Consider the following 21,954-nt stretch of genomic DNA (forward strand, 5'->3'; position numbering starts at 1 on the left):
GATTCTTTATGTATGTATGTATATACCAATAGGAAATTTCGATACAAATTTTGAATGTGGCAGCTACCTGAACATCGATTTGTTTCCCAATTTCTCTTTATTGGACGTTCGATCGTGGCAAGATCAACCTTCATATTATAAAGAATCTTATAATATATTTGTATATTTGCATCGTATTTTCATCGTATTTTGTATACTTTAAAATAAAACATCGATGGAACCCCGACGATTTAAATGTTTTTGTAATAAATCATTGTAGCTAACGGAAATAAAAGAATTTACTGGTTCATTAAAAAAATTTAACAACGAATTCTAGCGTGTGAGTTTTAGGGAAAAATAGTTCGTTACTATTTTGTTGGCTTAGTGTCAACCGCGACTGTAATAACCCTGCAGCACCTGTCATCAGTAATTCATCAACGTTTCATCAACAGTCAAGGGGGTGCTGTTGATTTTTCATCGATGACAGGCCATACAAACTGTTGATTTATTTAACATGGGCATGTCCTAGGCTGTCATCAATAAAAATTCATCCACAATTAATCGATGATTCATCAACAAATTCATCGATGATTTATCAACAATTCATCGATGTTTCATCAACAATTCATCGATGTTTCATCAACAAATTTTTCAACGGACGGGCCATGGTACTGCCGACGACTGCCGTCTAGACTACCGCCGTAACTGTATCGTGGGCAGAGGGTTGTAGAAGAAGTCGCAGTCGGCAGAGCGTCGCCTCGGTAGAAATCGCAGTCGGCGCGTTGATGACTGTGGCCTATTGTTGTCACGCGGTACTGCAGGGAACTGACAGAAAAAGGCTTCTTCGACCCCATTGAGTATATAAATTCTTGATCAGCATCATAAACAAAGATCAATATCTAGAGATATCACATTTTGTGATAACATTAATATACCCAAATTAAGTTTTTATGTTTCATACCCTGCAGTACCAGTAATCAGTAATTCATCAACAGTCAAGGCGGTGTTGTTAATGATTCATCGATGAGTGACTATACAAACTGTTGATCATTAACAATCATCAACAATTCATCGATGATTCATCAACAATTCATAGATGATTCATCCACAATTCATAAACAAATTCATTAACAATTCATCGATGTTTCATCAACAACACCGCCAATATTCAGTGCTTTTTGTTCCCATTCGGCAAGTACAATCATACGTGTAAACAAAGCGATGAGCAAAATAATAATCAATTTTGCTGACTCTTCAGAAATATAAAAACAAAACAATCTTAATTGGCGAAATCGATATAGTATGTCTGACAGACAGTGGGAAAATTTTAAATTATAAAGATTCTTTATGTACATCTCTTGTTCATTTATCCCTCCATCGTCTAAAGAGCCAACTTATTAGAAACATCTTTCTGCCATTCGGGCCGTTTCCAAAAGGTTTTCAGATAGGGACCAACTATGGGGGACTTTAATACACCTAAAGCTTGACTACCAACACCGAAGTACTTTAATATCCGAATTTAATTGGTCCGATCTGTACATGGCAACCGCCGTGGGCATTTTTTACAGTGCCATGAACTCTTTCTTTTCATTAAGTGTTCCGGTAACCCATCCTTTGGTCTCTTATAACCCGCCTTGGTTCAACAAAGAACTAACAAGCCTAAAATATAACCACTAAGCAAGAAACACATAGAGGTGTCAAACAGTATCAAAAAGTACTATCACAAAAACGGCTGAGCCTGGAACCCCAGAGCACCCGAACGATATGTCTAGAACCATGGTACAATTATACAAGGTAGTCTCGTCGGCAAAAGCACTACCGTTCGGCATTACTCACAACAAGTGCGAGTGAGTGGAGTCAGCGAGAAAGTGCGAGTGAAACGGACAAAGATGTTTCTTAGTTTAGCCCTTGATGGTGCATGGGGGTTAATTGTTCAGAACATAAACATTAATTTAGATTAAAAAATTTTACTTTAAGATTCCGAATATTTTAAAATTAGGAATTTGAACATTAATCTTTGTTTTTGTTTTTGTAAAAGCTATTTTTTTGTTTAAATTCTTAATTTTAAAATATATCGGAATCTAAAAAGTAGCTTTCAAATTTTTTTATCTATAATTAATGTTTATGTTCTTAGCAGAACGACATCGCACACAAGGGTTAATAGTAAGAAAAAAATCGTCCGCACACAACCTTTCTGCTTGACAAACACGAACGCACTGAAAATAAGCCGAACGGTTAGGCAGCCGACGAGACTACCTTGTATAATTGTATCATGCCCCAGAGCACCCGAACGATATGTCTAGAACAATGAAACAAATATTAATGTCAAATTCCAAACTATTAAAAATTAAGTTATAAAACACTTCAACTCTTTTTACTATGTATGAACAATTTAACCCCCATGGACTCTAAGGGCTAAACTAAAAGCTCTTTTGTCGTTTCACTCGCACTTACTACGCAGACTCCTCTCACTCGCACTTGTTGTGAGTAATGAATAGCGGAGTGCTTTTGCCGACGAGACTACCTTGTATAATTCTACCATGTCTAGAACCCCAGAGTGCCTTCGGCTTTTTCGAGTTCGAAGCAGTCGTTCGAAACCGAGCACAACAAGAATTCACTTTTCAGTGGCAGATCGACCGTGGAAGGATGAGCAGGGGTGCGTTTCTTTGCGCTGTGCTCTCGTTTCTTTGTATATGTGGCGCAAGGCTTCAATGCCTTAACAATAAATGGTTTTTTTTATCTTAATTGAATTTTGTACGCACAGTTTTTCTTGCCCGAAAACATGGGTATTTTTTGTTTTTTAATTTTAAATAAAAAAGTTGTGGACGGAAATAAATAAAGACTAGCTATAATTTTTAATAATAGATGTGTCGTTAATTTAAAAAAAAATTGAAGTCAATATCTTCCATAGAACTATTTTTATTTAAAATCAAAGTTGCGCGTTAAGTTTGTACGCACACTTTTTCTGGTGAGTGTATGTGTACAAGCGCTCACACGTTTGTATGCGTGTGCAAATTTCTGTTCGCAGAGTCTTTTTCATAGGTTTCGGACGGCCACAGTCAGTAGGCCGAAGCGGCGGCTCACTTGCTTATGACGTCACAGCAATACTTAGCCAGCGCTTGCATTGGGGGACAAATTATTTAAGTCATCTAACTATAATTACCACTTATTTTAATTTAATTTTTGTTTTTCCTGACAATATATTTCCCAAAAGTCATTTTGTTGATGAATCATCGATGAATTGTTCATGAATTTGTTGATGAATTGTTGATGAATCATCTATGAATTGTTCATGAAATTCATGAACAATTCATCGATGATTCATCAACAATTCATCAACAAATTCATGAACAATTCATCGATGATTCATCAACAAAATGACTTTTGGGAAATATATTGTCAGGAAAAACAAAAATTAAATTAAAATAAGTGGTAATTATAGTTAGATGACTTAAATAATTTGTCCCCCAATGCAAGCGCTGGCTAAGTATTGCTGTGACGTCATAAGCAAGTGAGCCGCCGCTTCGGCCTACTGACTGTGGCCGTCCGAAACCTATGAAAAAGACTCTGCGAACAGAAATTTGCACACGCATACAAACGTGTGAGCGCTTGTACACATCAAAAAATACCCATGTTTTCGGGCAAGAAAAACTGTGCGTACAAAATTCAATTAAGATAAAAAAAACCATTTATTGTTAAGGCATTGAAGCCTTGCGCCACATATACAAAGAAACGAGAGCACAGCGCAAAGAAACGCACCCCTGCTCATCCTTCCACGGTCGATCTGCCACTGAAAAGTGAATTCTTGTTGTGCTCGGTTTCGAACGACTGCTTCGAACTCGAAAAAGCCGAAGGCACTCTGGGGTTCTAGACATATCGTTCGGGTGCTCTGGCCGTTTTTGTGATAGTACTTTTTGGTACTGTTTGACACCTCTATGTGTTTCTTGCTTAGTGATATAACTTTTCTACTTCAAGTCAGAAGAAACTGTTTACACACTGAAAATTCAAAAAATATTTGTTGACTTTGCATGGATCCAATTATCCAATAAATATATATCCATTGAAAAAAAATTTAAAACCCTTACTAAAAGCGTTATATTTGCATGCAAAGTCAAAAAATATTTAAAATTTTCAGTGTGTAAACAGTTTCTTGACATACTGTATATTCTTTTTGCTGCTCCCAATTCGAACATAATTTTCAGTCCCATCTTGGACGAAAGCTATTTTATTTTAGATCTTCAACGTGTTAAGCCAATACACTATGTGGAATTTGACCCGTTTTCGTGGCCAAAACTCATTTTTCGCAAGTATCCAAATTTGCGTATTTTCAATGATACCATGTTATGAATTGATCAAACTGCTATGTTACATACCCAAAATGTTAACTTAACAGTTCAATGTTAAAATAACAGCTGTTAAAGTCAGCTGTTGCAAGCGAACACCACGGGCTGTCTTATAAGTTGACTTTGCGGTGCAGTTTCAAATTGGCATATCTCTGACATAAAATCATTAAATAACCTAATTCAAACTGAATATTAATTCTTCAGGTTATTACTATGTGTTGATACTAATATGTTGCGTGTTCCGTTCGTATTTTTCTAAAAATTTGTACATTTAGCAAGTGGTGTCCATTTGTCACTTTTGGAAATAAAGTTGAACTTTCCAAAGGGTTTTAAAAAAAGGTTCAAATTGTATCAGCGAGTGTCCATATACATGTTGTAGGTTTGTCAATTCTGAATTCAAAATATATAGGCTCATTGTGCGTTTTTTGCGGTCTTTTGCGTAATTTGAATTATTAGGAAGCAACATCTTGGTCAGAAATGCAGAACTGCTAGTAGTGTGGCGTAAGCAAGGGAGGTTCAATTTCTCCGGAAATATATTGTGGAACAATCAAACTCCGCAGAATATAAGGTTTTCTTAACCGTTAAAACTGATATCGACGTTAGGGAAGACGACAATACCTATTTTTTTATAATAATAATGAAATTGATGACAATGATGAAGTTAATAATTAATATGTAGAATAATAAAACCAAAAAAAATGATATTCTTAAATAACTTCTACATTTATTATCCGATCTGAACCAAATTTACAGGACACATTTAAAATAAGAAATTCATCCTGTGTTCCAAAATTGGGGTCTCTAACTTGAAAATTGCTTTAAATATTCGATTTTTTTCGATTTCTGTGGGCGGAGGGGGGCGTTGACACGCCCACTTTTCTAAAATAGCTTCCTATAGTCATAACCATAATTATATAAGAAACCTGCATTAAAAAATGTTAATAATTTCAAAAATTTTAATTTTGGCCACGAAAACGGGTCAAATTCCACATATTGCAATATATTTACCAGGTCCCGATGGAATACCAGGCTGCATGCTAAGGTATTGTGCGGAGGCTTTGTGTCTCCCCCTTCTTAAGCTGTTTACCTTATCTTTAGGACCCTCAGAATTTTCCCTTATTTGGAAGGAATCTTGTGTTATTTCTCTCCACAAAAAAGGTAGCTAATCAGATGCCAGTAACTTTAGGGGTATCTCTAAGTTGTCGGCAATCCCTGAACTCTTCGAGAATGTAAATACTGTAACACTTATGCAGATCCGTAATTTCTACATGTCAGCATGGTTTTGTGAGGCGAAGATCAACTACAACAAATCTTTTGGAACTTACATTATTTGTTATTTATGGCTTCCAACGTAACCTTCAAACCGATGTGATCTACTCGGTTAATTACTCTCTTCATGTTAGGAAACTTGATTATTTAGTGTTTCCTGGTGATCTTATGTGGATTTCGACTTATCTTAGTGACAGGACTCAAAAGGTTCTGTTTAAAAATGATCTATCCAATAGCCTCCGTGTCACGTCTGGCGTCCCTCAAGGTAGCCACGTTGGTCCAATGTTATTCACACTGTTTATCAATGACTTGCCGCAGGTTTTAACAAAATCTAGAGAACTTACATATGTATGCTGATGACGTTAAACTTTGCGTCCAGTATAGGGATAGTTCATGCCAGTCAGACTTACAATTGGATCTTAGCAACTTTCAGGCATGGTGTCATGCTAACTCTTTACATCTCAACAGCTCCAAATGCAAACTGATGACATTTTCCCGAGTCATTCGCCTGTTTACCACTTATATGCTTACATATATGCTGCGTTTTGGAAAGAATCTCCCTTGTTGACGATCTAGGTGTCCGACCAGGTCCTAAACTTTCGTTTTCGGAGCATATTTATCGCATGGTAAACAAAACCACAGGTGTGCAGGGCTTTATTAAAAGGTGGTCGAAGGGATTCGATTTTTCCGTATTACATAGGTTTAAATATTTTTATTCATTTATTAAGCATGAATTTCGACCCTACCTAAAATAGTTTATGCAAGTAACCACCTTATAATTTGTTTGCGTTTGAAATAAGTTCCTTTTTATACAATAAGTGAAGACACAGTACAAGAGTACAACAACAAATGTACTTTAACAACACATGAATGAAATTTTAGTTATGGCCAAAATCTGTATAACCGTACGAGGAATATGGGCTTGAAATAAGAAAAATTCAATTAAATGAGAACAACTAAATACATAAAACCCCTGTGTTAAAAAAAAATCTCAACTTTATCGAAAGATAACATGATTCGAGCTTAACATACAGTAACAAAATAGTCGTTTTATTTTTCAAATCTGACGCCATTTCTTAAAAAAAATATTTCCACTATTCCGCTTTGGTTCGGCCGCAACTCAAACATACGATAATAACATACAATAAAAAATAAAATGAAATAAGTTGCAATAGTTAAATTATTTATTAATTACTATTATTTGTATTTTAATTTTTGTTTTACATTTATCCCTCACCTTTTTATACCCTTGCAGGGTATTATAATTTCAGTCAGAAGTTTGCAATGCAGTAAAGGAGGCACCTCCAACCATATAAAGTATATATATTTGTGATCAGGATCAACCGCCGAGTCGATCTAGCCATGTCCGTCTGTCCGTCTGTCCTTCTGTCCTTCTGTCCGTCTGACCGTCTGCTCGTTTCTACGCAAACTAGTCTCTCAGTTTTGAAGCTATCTGAATGAAACTTTGTAGTTAGCCTTCTATATACTCTCACTCGTATATAAGTCGGAACGGGCCAGATCGGACGACTATATCATATAGCTGCCATAGGAATGATCGGAAAATTTTTACAAAAAAAATTATAACATTTTCAGTTTTCAGCAGAATTTGATCAAATTTGAGATATAGTCGTTTTATTTACTCTACAATTTTGTGTAAAATTTTATTAATATCAGACTACTATATCATATAGCTCCCATAGGAACTATGGAGAAATTAATACAATTAAGAATTATAATATTTTTAGTTTTCAACAAATTTGTATTTATTTTGAGGTATAGCCATTTTATATTAGTCTTAAATTTTGTGTCAAATTTTATAAAAAATTGGACGACTATATCATATAGGTGCGATACAAACGATCGTTTGATGTGGAGGAAAATGCAAATCAGTGAATGTAAAACTGCAAATATAATATGTATAGGTGAATGAAATTAAATCAGGTATTACTTCATTGTTGTTTAACACAAATATATATAATTAATATTGTATGGATTCCTAGTCATCGAAGTTCTATCTGCAAGGGTATATAAACTTCGGCGTGCCGAAGTTAGCTTCCTTTCTTGTTTTGTATGAAATTGTTTGCAAAGAAATATTTACCCCATTTTACACTCTTTCCTATCTAAACTATTTTTTTAATTGTTTATACGAAAAGTGTGTTCATTTGAATTTTAAACTTTTTTTTTTTGATTTTTTGTTAAGGTATTTTACATTTTCACAAAGTGAAAATTTATCCCTTTTTACCAAATTAAACTTTACTGAAATATTTTTGGGTCTCTTAATGCTTTGCGAGAATTTTAGCTCAAATGAAAAAAGTAATTTTTTTAAAACATAAGTATTCTAACAAAAACGGGCATCCCTAAATTATTTGAAAACATTATCACCCCTCACTTACTGCACCTTTGTAGATCAGTTATCTCTCCATGTCAACATGGTTTTATTAAGCGAAGATCAACAACAACAAATCTTTTGGAGCTCTCTTCCTATATTATAAAGGGCTTCCATAATAATTTTCAGACAGATGTAATCTATACTGATTTCAGTAAAGCATTTGACTCTGTTAACCATTCTCTTCTTGTTAGAAAACTGCTCTTTGGAAAGAATTAATTCTGTTGATGATTTGGGCGTCCGCTTGGACCCAAAACTTGACTTTATTGATCATATTTCGTCTATGGTGAATAGAGCCAGGGGTGTGCTTTCATCTATTAAACGGTGGTCGAATGAATTCAATGACCCCTATGTTACTAAATACTATATACTTCCTTAGTTCGTCCTATCTTAGAATATGAATGCTGCGTTTGGAGCCCTCAGTACGGTGTCCATAGTAAACGCATTGAGTCGTTTCAAAAGAACTTTTTACTTTTCGCTCTACGCGGTTTAAATTGGGATGCAAACCTTAGATTACCTTCCTACTCTAGTAGACTCCTATTAATAAACTTGCCGTCCTTAGCCAATCGTAGAACGATGCTAGGGATAACCTTTATTTTTAACCTTATCCATGGTGATTTGGAAAGTGCGGACTTGTTGAGTCAGCTTAATTTCCACGTACCATGTAGAACTACTAGATCCTATATCCCATTAGTGTTGCGCCACTGTAGAACCTCCTTTGAACTGTATGAACCTTTTAGAGTATTATGTGCAAATTATATTGATTTGTACGCACTAATCTCTAACGTAGTTAGCCTTCCCAAATTAAAGTCTTTAATACTAACACACTTAGTAAACAACAGTTTAGCTAACAATCTGGCAGCACGCCGATAGTCAATTTCCTCGTATTCTGTCCTATATTTTCCATCGGGCCTACTTACACCTAACCCAAACAGTCGCGTGCCTAGTTTCATACGGGCCACATGAATGTACTGACCATAGTGCATCAACGTCCAACTTAAAAAAAGAAACTTAAAACTTTATTTTTAGTTTTAATAATTGGCAGTTTGGTATTTAGTTATTTTAATTCTTTTTTGCGTTTTAAAAATAATGGCGAATATTTCAGTATTATTAATCAACCTTTTTTTTTGTAGATTATGAAATTTTTTTCGAACACATTTTGTGCTTATTTTTTCATTTTTTTCAATTTAATTACATTCACTAGATGTCCTTGAAAATAAGAATAACCGACAACCAACTTTTATTATGTTGTAAGCAAATTTTCGTTTGTGTGTGCTGAGAATATCGAAATAGAGGTATTCTTGTATGTATGAATTCAATATTTTATACCCTGCAGTACCGCATGTCATCAATCAATTCGCCGACTGCGACTTCTACCGAGGCGACGCTCTGCCGACTGCGACATTTACCGAGTCGACGCTCTGCCCACGATACAGTTAAGGCGGTAGTCTAGACGGCAGTCGTCGGCAGTACCATCGGCCGTCGATGAAATTTGTTGATGAAACATCGATGAATTGTTGATGAAACATTGATGAATTTGTTGATGAATTGTGTATGAATCATCAATGAATTGTATTTTAAATACTGCCGACGACATACAAGTAATAAATATGTAAACACCTTACAACTCGGTTTCGGGCATTCATAAGAAATATTGGTAAAGGAAACTTAAGGCAAGTCGAATTGGTATTATTTCTTGATTTCGCTGTTTACGTTAATTGAAAATTAACATACATATGTAGATAGGTACATGTTACAACAAAAATAAGCTGATATGGAGAAGCATAAAAGCTCTCAGCTTTAGCAGCCTTAAGCGCAATCGCCTAATGTATCGGGTGTTCTTTTATTTTCCCCTTCTCTCTTCGCTTTCCGCCGTTCGTTCGAATAAATCTTTCATTTGTTAACGGCTTATAATTTGGGCTATTCTTTCTCTTCTATTAAATTATTCTTATCCAAATTTATTTAGAGTGTACTTGCAACACTCACCGTTTTCACATCTCCACCAACGAAAGCGCTTTCTTCAAAAGTGCTGAAAAGGGTGAAGGAAACATCCCATGCAAAGAAAGAAATTTACATCCAAAGGGGACGCCATAAAAGAGGATATGGGCAATTCTCTGGTGTCGAATGCGACATTTGTACGCATTCAAAATAAAAAAAAAACATGTGCCAAGACTTTATTTTAATTTTACAAAAATTGCAGCGTAAAGCTCTTGGTTAGCACTATAATTAGTGCTAAGGTCGATTTTAAATCCTTGTTCGCTTTCAAGATATACACTAAAATGTAACGCGTTCGCACGCGACAAAAACAGAAGTTACATTTGCAAGAAACCAGTTTAAGCTCTGATTTTAGAGAAACGTGATGAAAAATTGTAATACACTAAATTTTAATGAGTTATGCAATGAATTCTCTTAACAATTTATTTTGTTTGATTTTAAAATATAAAGTAGTTATTTTTTAAATTAAATTTTAGTCGCGGTCGCGATAATTCAAACTAAAACTGTACGAATATTGGTAATTGCATATGTCCCTTTGAATTCTATATGGACTCTTTGGATTCTCTGTCTGATATTAGAAAGAAAAAGTAAAAACAAAATGATTTTGTTTAAGGCATTGGCATCAAAACAAAACATGCCTTTTTTTTTGATAAAAATAACATAAATTGCGTTTACGAATGTTTTACATCTATTATTTCGAAATTTATTTTGGAAAATGAAAAATTCTCAGTCTTGATCAATCTGACCAATTTTTTATGTAACCATGTTAAAAATACTCGTTTTTTAGCAATTTTAAGTTTTTGCCCGCGGTGGACCTTTCTGGAGAATTGCCCATATAAAGACCGAGGAAAACTGCAAGAGGGCGACGGCATTCGGCTCGAGCTATTTAGTCTGATTTTTCTCTAAATAGACAGAAATACAACGAATTAATAATCCTCCTTGCCTCATTTACATATAAGTCATTTTTCCATTATCTTTGCCGTAGTTTTTTTTAATTAACTTAACTTATATTTTCTATTCTTTCTTACTCTAATTTCCGAAAATTCGAAACTCGAAAATTCCCTTTTTCACATTTATTTGTCGATATAGGGCTCAACTTAACTACACATTGGCTAGGGCGTATCGCGGTGGCGAGTTCAAAACGGCCGATCAAATTACATGAGACTGAGTATGTAGCCTTTGCCGAAATCGACGTCTACGCCCGCAAAGGTCGATTATTGTCAGCAACTTATTATCCCTTAGTCGCATAAATTTAAATGAATAATCCCTCTCTGGCTCTGCTGAGCGGGGCGATGAGGGTTGCCCTTGTTCTGGGATTTAGCTCAATGTAGCTCGCTGCGCCGGCGTCGTGTCTCAGCCTGCCCCTCTCTTCCTTGGGGTCGTCGAGCGGTACAAGCTGCAAAAAAGATCTTATTCTTTTCACTTTAAGCACTCGCGAATACTTCAGATCGATAGTCAGCACGCCAGTAAAAAAATAACTAACAATACGCTTCAGCAGCCAAAAATGAAAGAACTTTTGGCACGGTGGAGGGTGTCTTTATAATAATGCCACCGAAGCGTTTTTCCCTCATCACGTTTTATAATCAAATAAGATACTTTTTTTTTGTTTTTTCCTACGCAAAGTTTTTTATTTTTGGCTAATGATATGATATTTTAAAAATTTGTATTTCACCAAAATATAGTAATATAAATATATCGAACTTGATCGATTTCCAATTCGATCCTATAATTCAATTGCAAAGTGTCCGGGTACCTAAGTTGTTGCCTTTTGCTGGTCTTTTTAGTGCCTCTTAAAATGTAGACATTAATGAGGATGTAGTCATTGCTGTTGCAAGAGATTTAAAGACTGTTTGACTATCTGAGTAGATCTTTGGGAGTTCGATAGTTTTCACTATTACGGTAACCTCCGACATAAACTCTGTCGCTGGGAGGTGGAAGAAGTTAAGACGTTATATACCATTAAATTTAAATATAATTTATTAACCCCTTCTTTACTTATAGTTTTTCTAGCAAGTGGTATGTACAAAGGCATGTGAGAAAACAAATTGTAGCCAAACACAATGTTTTTACATTGCTACATTGAAAAGGGCGCTAAATAGGAACAGAATGTTACCTTAATTGTCGCCAAATTTGATCGACATATACATTTAAATTCAACTACTAGCTCAACAACTGCTGAAAATAAGCATTTGATTTTTTTTTTTTTTAATATTTAATAAATTGAATTATTGTATGTTTTACTATAGTGTAGAAAATTGTACAATAGGGTCGGGAGGAGTTCAATGGAAATTTACAGAAGTGTAACGGTTAAAAATGGAATTAAAGGATGTAAGAAATGTGTAGGCAGGAAGTTTGAAGTGTGTTTATGAAATCTTCCTTCTTGGAAGATCCGTGGGATGCATCCTCTTTAATCTTCGAGGCCGAAACACATAGGCTTGTCATCAGTAAAAATCAGCATGTAGAATCTCTTGCACTCTACCATTCTCAATAAATTAATTTAACAAGAAAGGAAGCTAACTTCGACTTGCCGAAGTTTTTATACCCTTGCAGATAGAACTTCTATGACTTCATTTCATTCACCTATACATATTATATTTGCAGTTTTTCATTCACTGATTTGCATTTTCCTCCACATCTAACGATCGTTTGTATGGCACCTAAATGATATAGTCGTCCGATTTTCATAAAATTTGACACAAAATTTAAGACTAATATAAAATGGCTATATCTCAAATTTGATGAAAATTAGTTGAAAACTGAAAATGTTATAATTTTTAATTGTCTTAATTTCTCGATCGTTCCTATGGGAGCTATATGATATAGTTGTCCGATTTTCATAAAATTGTACACAAAATTGTAGAATAATATGAAATGACTATATCTTAAATTTTATTAAATTCTGTTGAAAACTGAAAATGTTATAATTTTTTTTGTAAAAATTTTCCGATCATTTCTATGGCAGCTATATGATATAGTCGTCGGATCCGGGCCGTTCCGACATTTATACGAGTGAGAGTATATAGAAGGCTAACTACAAAGTTTTATTCAGATAGCTTCAAAACTGAGAGCCTTGTTTCCGTAGAAACGGACAGACGGACAGAAGGACAGACGGACAGACGGACTGCGTTGCAAACTTCTGACTGAAATTATAATACTCTGCAAGGATATAATAAATCAATTTTAAATTTTGAAGAAGTTAGGATGAATATATGTATTTTATCTGGCAAAACGTTAAATTGTGAAATTCCTCTTATTGTGTGAGAGTTTTTGCTACAGCAGTAAATGCATATGATAAATAGTGGAATTTATGGAAACCAGCTGAACTATATTAAAAACAGTGGAATTATAAAGCTGACTGTGGAATTATATTAAAAACAGTGTTTTATGTGAGTATCGCGCGTCACTTGGATTTGACTTAAACGGCTCCACATCTCTAGTTCCCGTCAAACCAAAAGGTAAGACTATCGGCCCGAGGCCGACAGTTTGATATGAAGCACGTACGTTTTATTCTATGGACAATAAAACTTAAGCTTAAATTTACATTCCAGTTAACTCTAACACGCGCTCACCGCAGTGTGTGTACTCTCGCACGACAATAAAATGGCAAATTTTGGCGGTTAACAATAGCGATAAAAATATACCCGTACACACTTCCACCGGCAAATGGGTAAGCGGACACGAATTTAAGAGATTTTCCGCCTCGATAAGAAAACTCTCCAATACATGGTTACTTGGTGCGACTTCCTTTAGGGTATGACGCAGTACTCTTTCGATGCACTGCACCATTCGCTTCCATATTCCTCCCTCAGACGGGTTCACTGGGCAGTTGAAGATGGATTCAATGCTTCTGCTTGACAGCTTATTCTGAATTTTCTCGATCTCGAACACGTCTCCAAAGCGTCTGGCCTCCCTGTCTGTTCCCATGAAGTTCTTGCCGTGATCGCTGCTCAGTCTGTGTACTGGTCCTCTACGGCAGATGAAATTCCTAATTGCGATGATGCAGGAATCCGTCGAAAGGTCATGTGCCAATTTCAGGTGAATCGCCCTTGTCGTCAAGCACGTAAACAAGGCGACCCTACGCTTCTCCTTGTGACGGGAAACATTCACCAACAGTGGCCTAAATTAGTCCAATCCTGTGTATTTGAATGGCCATCCACCCGCTTTCAGTATATCTTTTAGATCCCATTATCGGTGGCACTGACCGCGCTCGCTGCAACTTGCAATCGTTGCACGAAGAGATCACTTTTTTCATCACACGCCTTATCTTCGTAACCCAGAATCTCGTCCGGATCTCCGCAATCCCCGCATCCACGTTTTAATGCTTCATCTTGACGTGGAAGTGATTGACAATCATCTCCGTAAGACTGTGCCTGTGTGACAGTATTACGTGCCTCCTCGCACTGTACAGCACGCACAGTGCGGCATCAATTCTGTCATAAGCTCGCAGAATTCCGTGGTCATACACGTAGGGCACCAGCCCTCGAATATCGCTCGACATGGGGACAGCCTTTCCGTATTCCATCGACCTCATCGGGAAAAGAATCAAGTTGAGCCTGCCTGATTACAAGGTTCTTTGCGGCCTGACATTTTGCTGCAGTAAGGCCGTATTCCTCGAGCATGCTTTTCTGTTTACGACACCGGAGCGTAAACCTCAAGACCCACACTGTGGTTGTAACCAAGCGACTGAAGCTCGAAAACCTCTGGAATGAGATAACAAAATCATTTGGCACAACTTAAGCAAACTCACTGGGCATCTCCTCTTCATCAGGGGCACAAGAAGTGCTGCCTGTAGCTTCAGCCGTGGGATCGACATTTTCTCATCGGGGCACACTTCGTCTGGTTTTGCGACTCCAAAATGTGGCAAAAACCATATCCGGTCACTCTTCTCCGCGACCTCATATGGCTCCAACCGCCTCGCGTATCCTTTTGACACATAATCCTTGATGATCAGACAGTATTCCTGCGCCAATTGCGCTTCATCTTCTTCTTGACGTTAACCAGCCGTTTGTACTCCATCTCATAGCTCTGTGACAGCTTAACGTGGTCGTCCATCCAGAGCAATCCCGTTTGGTAGCGATACCCCACTCTCACCGTGGTGTCTTTGACACAAGCTTCTCCAAATCGAAGTAGTCCTCTATACAACCTTGACTAGCTCGGTTGCGGCTGCATACTTTCCCTCTCTGGCAAATCGCCTTGTTTTCAGTGTCAATCCCAGATGTCCATGATCCAAGGCGATGAGCAACTCCGGCACCCCGTTGCAGTAAGGCTTCATCGGCAGACGCGCATCCTTATGCACATCCTGGACATCCTGCCGACTTACCGTCTGCATCGGTAGACTCAAGTTCGAAATGGCATACACGTTTCTTAGTACATGGCGAGTGGACTTTCCAACTCAACTTATTTTCAGAATCACTACGTTGGTGGTCTCTCTGAATGCCTCCAAACCATTAGATATTTAGCTGTCGGCACTCTCCTCGTACTCCCAAATTCCTCCGTAGTTCGTCGTCGATCATCGTAACGGAGGATCCTTCATCAAAGAGCGCGAACGTATTCACCGTCCGACCAGCTCCGTACAGCGTTACTGCTGGTTCACCTCGTGGTCCCTGTAACCATCTCGTCGCAAAGACCTGTCCGCTGCGTCTGGAAACCGCTGACTGCTGGTTCCCTCCGTTGTGGTGACTGAACCCACCTCTGCGCCATGCAGCAGACGGTTATGCAACTTGGGGCAGTCATTAATCTAGCACCCACTATGCATTGCAGGATCTAGTCATGTGCCCACTTCGTAAGCATGTGAAGCAGAGTCGATGACTCCTCACAATGCTCCACCTGCCCGATGGCGAAGTTCCAGTAAGTTCCCTGCAATTCGTAACTGCGTGTTTCCTCCACAGATTAGACAACATCTGTGCCGATTATCCTGTTGATTGCATTTGTTTTGGTCGATGTTAGCATGTAGAACTCGACGCCTCGGCTTCTTTCCCTCTTCATCCAAAACGGTACACAAGACGTTTGCGTACTCTCGGTTTGCGAAGGGAACGATCTTCGCTAGATTGTGCTCCGAAATTGATTGCACTTCTTGCACGGTGTTCATCTGATTGCGTAGTAGCTGCTCCGGTCGGCCAAACCTTAAGCGCAGCTGCTCACGTCGCTGACGTTCCCTGGATGAATCAATAGCGACTTCACTGCATTGCGAGCGTTAGCGTCTTCAACAACCTTTGCTTGTCCTCCAAATCCGTTCAGTAATACGCTCTTTTCGTCTTCTTGAACACACACCTGAAGATCGGCCACTCCTCGGGCTGCGCTCTAAATGAAGGTTTTCTCGGCCCTTATGCTCCTTGGATTCCATTCGACGTCGTCAAGGTGGGGACTCAGACAAGTGGCGATGCTGGTGCCACGTTGGGGTTGTTCACAGCCGGTAGAGCGAATCCATGTGCTGTCTGCGCAGAAATTGTTGTAAATGGCGGCACACTACAAGATGGCGGCAGCGTGCAGTTCGCGCTATACCCACAGACACCGTTAAAGGGCAGCGACCCGACCCCGTTATATGGGTCTTCCCGATCGATGTGGCTAATGGCTTACCGCTTCAAAATGGCGGCCGCCTTAACGCTACACTGTGCGCGCCAACTACAATTGGCGGTGCGCACGCTTCCCAGGGCTTTAACTGCTGCAGCTCCTTCGCTGTCCGAGCCTCCTAACCGCTGACTGCGGTTTCCTCAACTGACGCTGTCTGCGTCTCCTTGTCGCTGACTGCATCTCAACTGACAGTCCGCGTCTCCTTATCGCTGAGTGCGACTCAACTGACGATGTCCGCGTCTCCTTGTCTCCCTGACTGCGACTTGAATTGTGTTCGGCGCTGACCGCGCTCCTCTACGTCGCTGCCTGCGACTCCTCAGCTGATACGTAGGGCGCTGCCTGCGCTACCAGTCTCTCTAGGACTGCGAATAAAAGGAGTTGTGGAGAGTCACTTGGATTTGCCTTAAACGGCTCCACATTTCTAGTTCCCACAAGCAATATTCGATCGTCGACAGTGAGGAAAAACTAAAACTTTAAATTGAAAATTACAAACTAATTTATTCATTTAACAGCAAATCATATTCTTCAAGTGCAACAAAAAAGCCAAACCAATTTTTTTCGACCTAAAATTTTATATAACATGTTGATGAATCGTTGATTAATTGTTGATGACAGTTTAAGACATGCCCATGTAAAATTCATCAGTACTTTGTGTGGACATTTATTAATAAATCATCAACAACACTATTGATGAATGGTACTGAAGGATTGTTTTGAAAGACACTGATGCGACTCAAATTAGTTTTGGCCGTAATACCATAAACTTCGATCCCATTCCTCCATTAGACGGTGTTGGGGAAATACCTGTTTAATTATATTGCCATTGAAATCGAGGTCAAAAGACCTCTTACGTCCCCTGAATGAACACTTGAGCACTTAAATACTTCTTCATTTTTTATTTAACTATATTGTCTCGCAAATTATAAAGTGCGCTTCTGCGTCTTGACTCTTCAAACTCTGAGCGTCGTCCCTGGTTACATCGATGCATTTCTTTTGGAATGGAACCAAAAATGTAAACGGTCTCACTTCACAGACAATAGGTTTAAAAATAAATATTCAAACCAGTTGGCCTTCAAATTAACAGAAGATTTTACAACAGATGGGTTAATTAAATATGTACGTAACAAGAACGATTGCGATAAATATGCCTTTAGTTAAGGTATAAGCAAACTAGTGAATCGTCCCAAAACCACGAGTTTACAATTTTGCCAAAAGTACTAATTGTTGTTAGGAAAGTTATATTTTCCGTATTTCAAATGGATTTATTTAATTTAATGGCTTTCCCTTAATATATAAATAATTTAAACTAGTTTAATATTTTTTTGTTAGTGTATAAAACAATTAATATAACAAAATCTAATATATTATTTTGGAAAGCCATACACATACTAAATATTTTGATGAGGCTCACCTGTATATCGGCTTAATGTGTTAATAAATATAATGTTGGTATTATAGCTTGCATGCAAGAGTCAGGCGGAGCATGTCCGACACCCAAAATATATAGCCTTGTTCGTTAGTTCTGATTGTATCTTCACACAAAAATATAAAAAAATCATACAATACGCTTTACTTTATTTTCTTTTCAGAAAATTTTAAGCTACAAAATATGCGTAGGATTGCTACGCTGTGTAGACTGCTGGTGAGTAAGCTTGATAATTCATACTACTTCAAAGGTATATTTTCCTCTAACCAAAAAAAAAAAAAAATTTCTGAATAGATGCTCGGGGTAACACTTTACGCATCAGCAGTCATCGGACACATTCGCATTGATGCACCAGAGATTCATGTGTCCCCAAATTACAAACCTGCCTTCGTCCGCTCTGCTGTAGAAAGTATCCCTTTAGAGGATGAAGTAGGGGCCTTAAGTCGATTTCATCACACGTTTGGCGATACATTCTTGCCGCTACGCACAGCCGTAGAAAGTGTTCCGACTCTAAATGAAAGGACCGTTACTCAGTTAAGGGAATCTTCAAGTCGACGTTCATTTATTCGCGATTCCATAGAAGCAGTGCCAAAGTTCGATGATGACGAAAACTTGGAAAGCTACGTCAGAGATATAGATGTGGGTACCGAAATTAACCCCGAGCAGCTTTTAGAACCGGATCCATGGACAATATCCGATAAATACGCCGCTTTTATTGCTTCCGGAGCATCGGATGAATATCATCCACAGCCTTTCCGAACTGGCTCTCCATATCAACAGCTTTTAAAAGCCGTGGATATTGGACACCTAGAGATGATCGATGAACTAGATCCCTTTAAGGAACAACTATCTTACGGCGCGCTAGCACAGTTGGGAGTGGAAAACTCCGAAGTTGCCTATGGGGCTCTGGCGCAGATAAAGAACAAAAAAATCATCATGGCTCCCAAAGTTCTTTGCTACATGTCTAACTGGGCATTCTACCGAAAGGGCGATGGTCATTTTGTACCAGAGCATATCGATCCAGTGCTTTGCTCGGCCATCATCTACTCGTTCGCATCGCTGGACCCCGATTATCTAACCATTCGCGATTTTGATCCCTGGGTGGATTTGGAAAACCAATACTATCGCCGAGTAGTTACATTAGGAGTACCCGTATTGATTGCACTGGGCGGTTGGACGGACTCTAGTGGCGATAAGTACTCTCGTCTGGCTGGTGATGAAATCAAGCGGCGTGTGTTCGCTTCCAGTGCGGCCGGCTTTCTACAGCGTCACGGATTTAGCGGTCTGCACATGGACTGGAATTATCCAAAATGCTGGCAAAGTGACTGCTCCAAGGGACCTGCCAGTGATAAGCCTAACCTAACAAAGTTGCTTCGCGACTTGCGTAACGAATTTCTGCGGGTTAATCCAAAACTTCAGTTGGGAATAGCTATATCCGGCTATAAAGAGATCATAACGGAAGCCTATGAACTTCCAGCCCTTTCTGATATAGTGGATTACATGACAGTGATGACCTATGACTACCATGGAGCTTGGGAGCGACAGACAGGGCATGTTAGTCCGCTTTACGGTCATTCGTCAGAAAAATATCCGCAGTACAACACAGACTACACAATGCAGTTTCTGGTGAAAATGGGCGCTGTGAGAGAAAAGCTCGTTTTAAGCATTCCTTTTTATGGTCAAAGCTTCACACTAGAGAAAAGTAGACAGAAATTGGTTGGCGAAGGGATTCCGGCTACGGGGCCCGGAGAAGCCGGGGAATCAACTAAGCAACCGGGAATGCTTTCATACTATGAAATTTGCCACCGTGTCACAACACTGAAGTGGCTTAGTGGTCGAGATGTCAACAAGAGATCTGGTCCGTATGCTATGCTAAATGATCAGTGGGTGGGTTACGAGGACTCATCTAGTGTTGAGGCCAAGGCTCGGTATGCAGTCAAAAACGATTTTGCCGGAGTAGCCGCGTGGACCATTGACCTAGATGACTTTAGTAACCATTGCTGCAGTGAGTCCTACCCACTGTTGAAGGCCATAAACCGGGGACTTGGGCGATTACATTTAGAGGCGCCCAAACGACAGAACTGTACGCGTCCACCTCCAGTGAGCACTCCATTGCCTCCACAAATGACCACCATCAGCAGCGATGGCTCGGCGGGATCTGGGCAAAATCACGAGCACACAACATTCAGGCCAAACTGGGAGGCCAGCCACGTCCCTACTATTCTTACAACGAAAACACCGCCGTCCTTTACAAGTACAACCAAAAGGCTTACGACTACAACTACTGAAAGCCCGAGCACCAACTGGTGGAGCTCCACAATGGCAAGTGGACCAAGCAAAACAACGAGGACAACCACAAAACCGGCACATACTTCTATACCCGTGCAAGCACAGATCTTTCCGGTAGTACAAGCCGCAAACTGCGAGCCCGGCGAGTTTTATCCAGATTCAAAGAATTGCAATGTATACTATCAATGCATTATAAAAGGAGAGATGAGACAGCAATTTTGTCCTGGAAGCCTGCACTGGAACAATGAGGCTAAAGGCTGCGATTGGCCTTCCTCAACTAAATGTTTATCGAATCAGGATCAGAAAACAACTACAGTCAGCCCTATTCAAACTTCCGAAAAACCAAACAGGCCTTCAAAGCCCAATAAGAAACCGACAAAGCCCACGTCGGGAGTACAAGTTGCAGGAAATGTCCCGACCAAACCACCGAACCCTACGACACGCCGTCCACGACCTTCCCCATCGCCACGGTGCAATGAAGGCGAATACTATACCCACAGGAACTGCGCAAAGTACTATATTTGTGTAAATGGAGTATTAGCGCCAAGCGAATGCGGCGGAGATTTGCACTGGGATGCTATCCGTAAAACCTGTGACTGGCCTAAAAACGTGCAGTGCGTAACAAGTAAGAAATACTTAAGAATTATTCAAGCCACTAGATCTAGCGAGGAAGATCCATGCAACGGAGAGGTGCGTGTCTCTTATCCTGGCGACTGTTCCAAGTATCTATTCTGTTTGTGGAACCGTCTTCAGGCGGCAGACTGTCCACCGGGACTGCACTACAACACAGCAATCGGTAACTGCGATTGGCCTGCAGCAGCCAAGTGTAATCAGATTTCCGCTACCAGCATGGGTGGAGATGTAAACACGAAGCCGATGCCTCCAGCGTTAGTAAAGCCAGCACCTACCACCCAAAAGCCGACCACTACTCAGCATCCCACCTACCCCACCGACAAACCAGTGCTACAGCCGCTGGATGGTTACTATAAGATAGTATGCTACTTCACCAACTGGGCCTGGTACCGCAAGGGCTTAGGTCGCTACACGCCAGATGACATTAACACAGACCTCTGCACACACGTAGTGTACGGGTTTGCGGTATTGGACTACTCTGAGTTAATTCTGCGAACTCATGATTCTTGGGCAGACATTGACAACAACTTTTATACGAGAGTGACCGGGCTCAAGGAAAAGGGTATCAAGGTGAGTCTGGCACTCGGCGGATGGAATGATTCTCAGGGCGATAAGTACAGCCGGCTAGTGCGGAGTCCGATGGCACGGGCTAGATTTATCCGTCATGCTCTAGAATTTATCGACAAGTATGGCTTCGAGGGACTAGACTTGGACTGGGAATACCCGGTATGTTGGCAAACAGAGTGTAACAAGGGATTTGCAGAGGAAAAGGAAGGATTCACTGCGTGGGTACGGGAGCTCTCCCAAGCATTTCGTCCCCGTGGATTTTTGTTATCTACCGCAGTTTCGCCCAGCAAGAAAATTATTGATGCTGGATACAACGTACCAGAACTGTCTCGTTATTTTGATTGGATTGCTGTTATGACTTATGATTTTCATGGGCAATGGGATAAGAAAACTGGACATGTGGCACCTCTTTACTATCATCCTGACGATGACTTTGATCACTTTAATGCGGTTGGTATTTGGCGTGTGCATTTCTTAATATTTAATGTAGTTAATAT

At 39.3% G+C, this 21,954-nt stretch overlaps 1 protein-coding gene across 3 annotated transcripts in view; it reads left to right on the forward strand.

The window, feature by feature from the left end:
- Cht10 (Chitinase 10) overlaps nucleotides 1-21,954 on the forward strand; it is a 45,695-nt gene that overhangs the window by 6,963 nt on the left and 16,778 nt on the right. For 2 of the 3 annotated variants that reach the window (XM_086841244.1, XM_086841243.1), the window contains exons 2-3: nucleotides 18,132-18,184; nucleotides 18,263-21,907. In XM_086841244.1, coding sequence (XP_086697370.1) covers nucleotides 18,152-18,184; nucleotides 18,263-21,907 — 3,678 coding nt within the window. In that variant the 5' untranslated portion in view covers nucleotides 18,132-18,151. Of the gene's footprint in view, nucleotides 1-13,165; nucleotides 13,428-13,520; nucleotides 13,640-18,131; nucleotides 18,185-18,262; nucleotides 21,908-21,954 lie in introns of those variants that run through there. The other variant, XM_086841242.1, reaches the window with a different exon arrangement.

The sequence above is a fragment of the Drosophila serrata genome, unplaced genomic scaffold (assembly GCF_035046125.1).
Source record: "Drosophila serrata isolate PLE 108 unplaced genomic scaffold, ASM3504612v1 contig_112, whole genome shotgun sequence".
Taxonomy (NCBI): Eukaryota; Metazoa; Arthropoda; class Insecta; order Diptera; family Drosophilidae; genus Drosophila; species Drosophila serrata.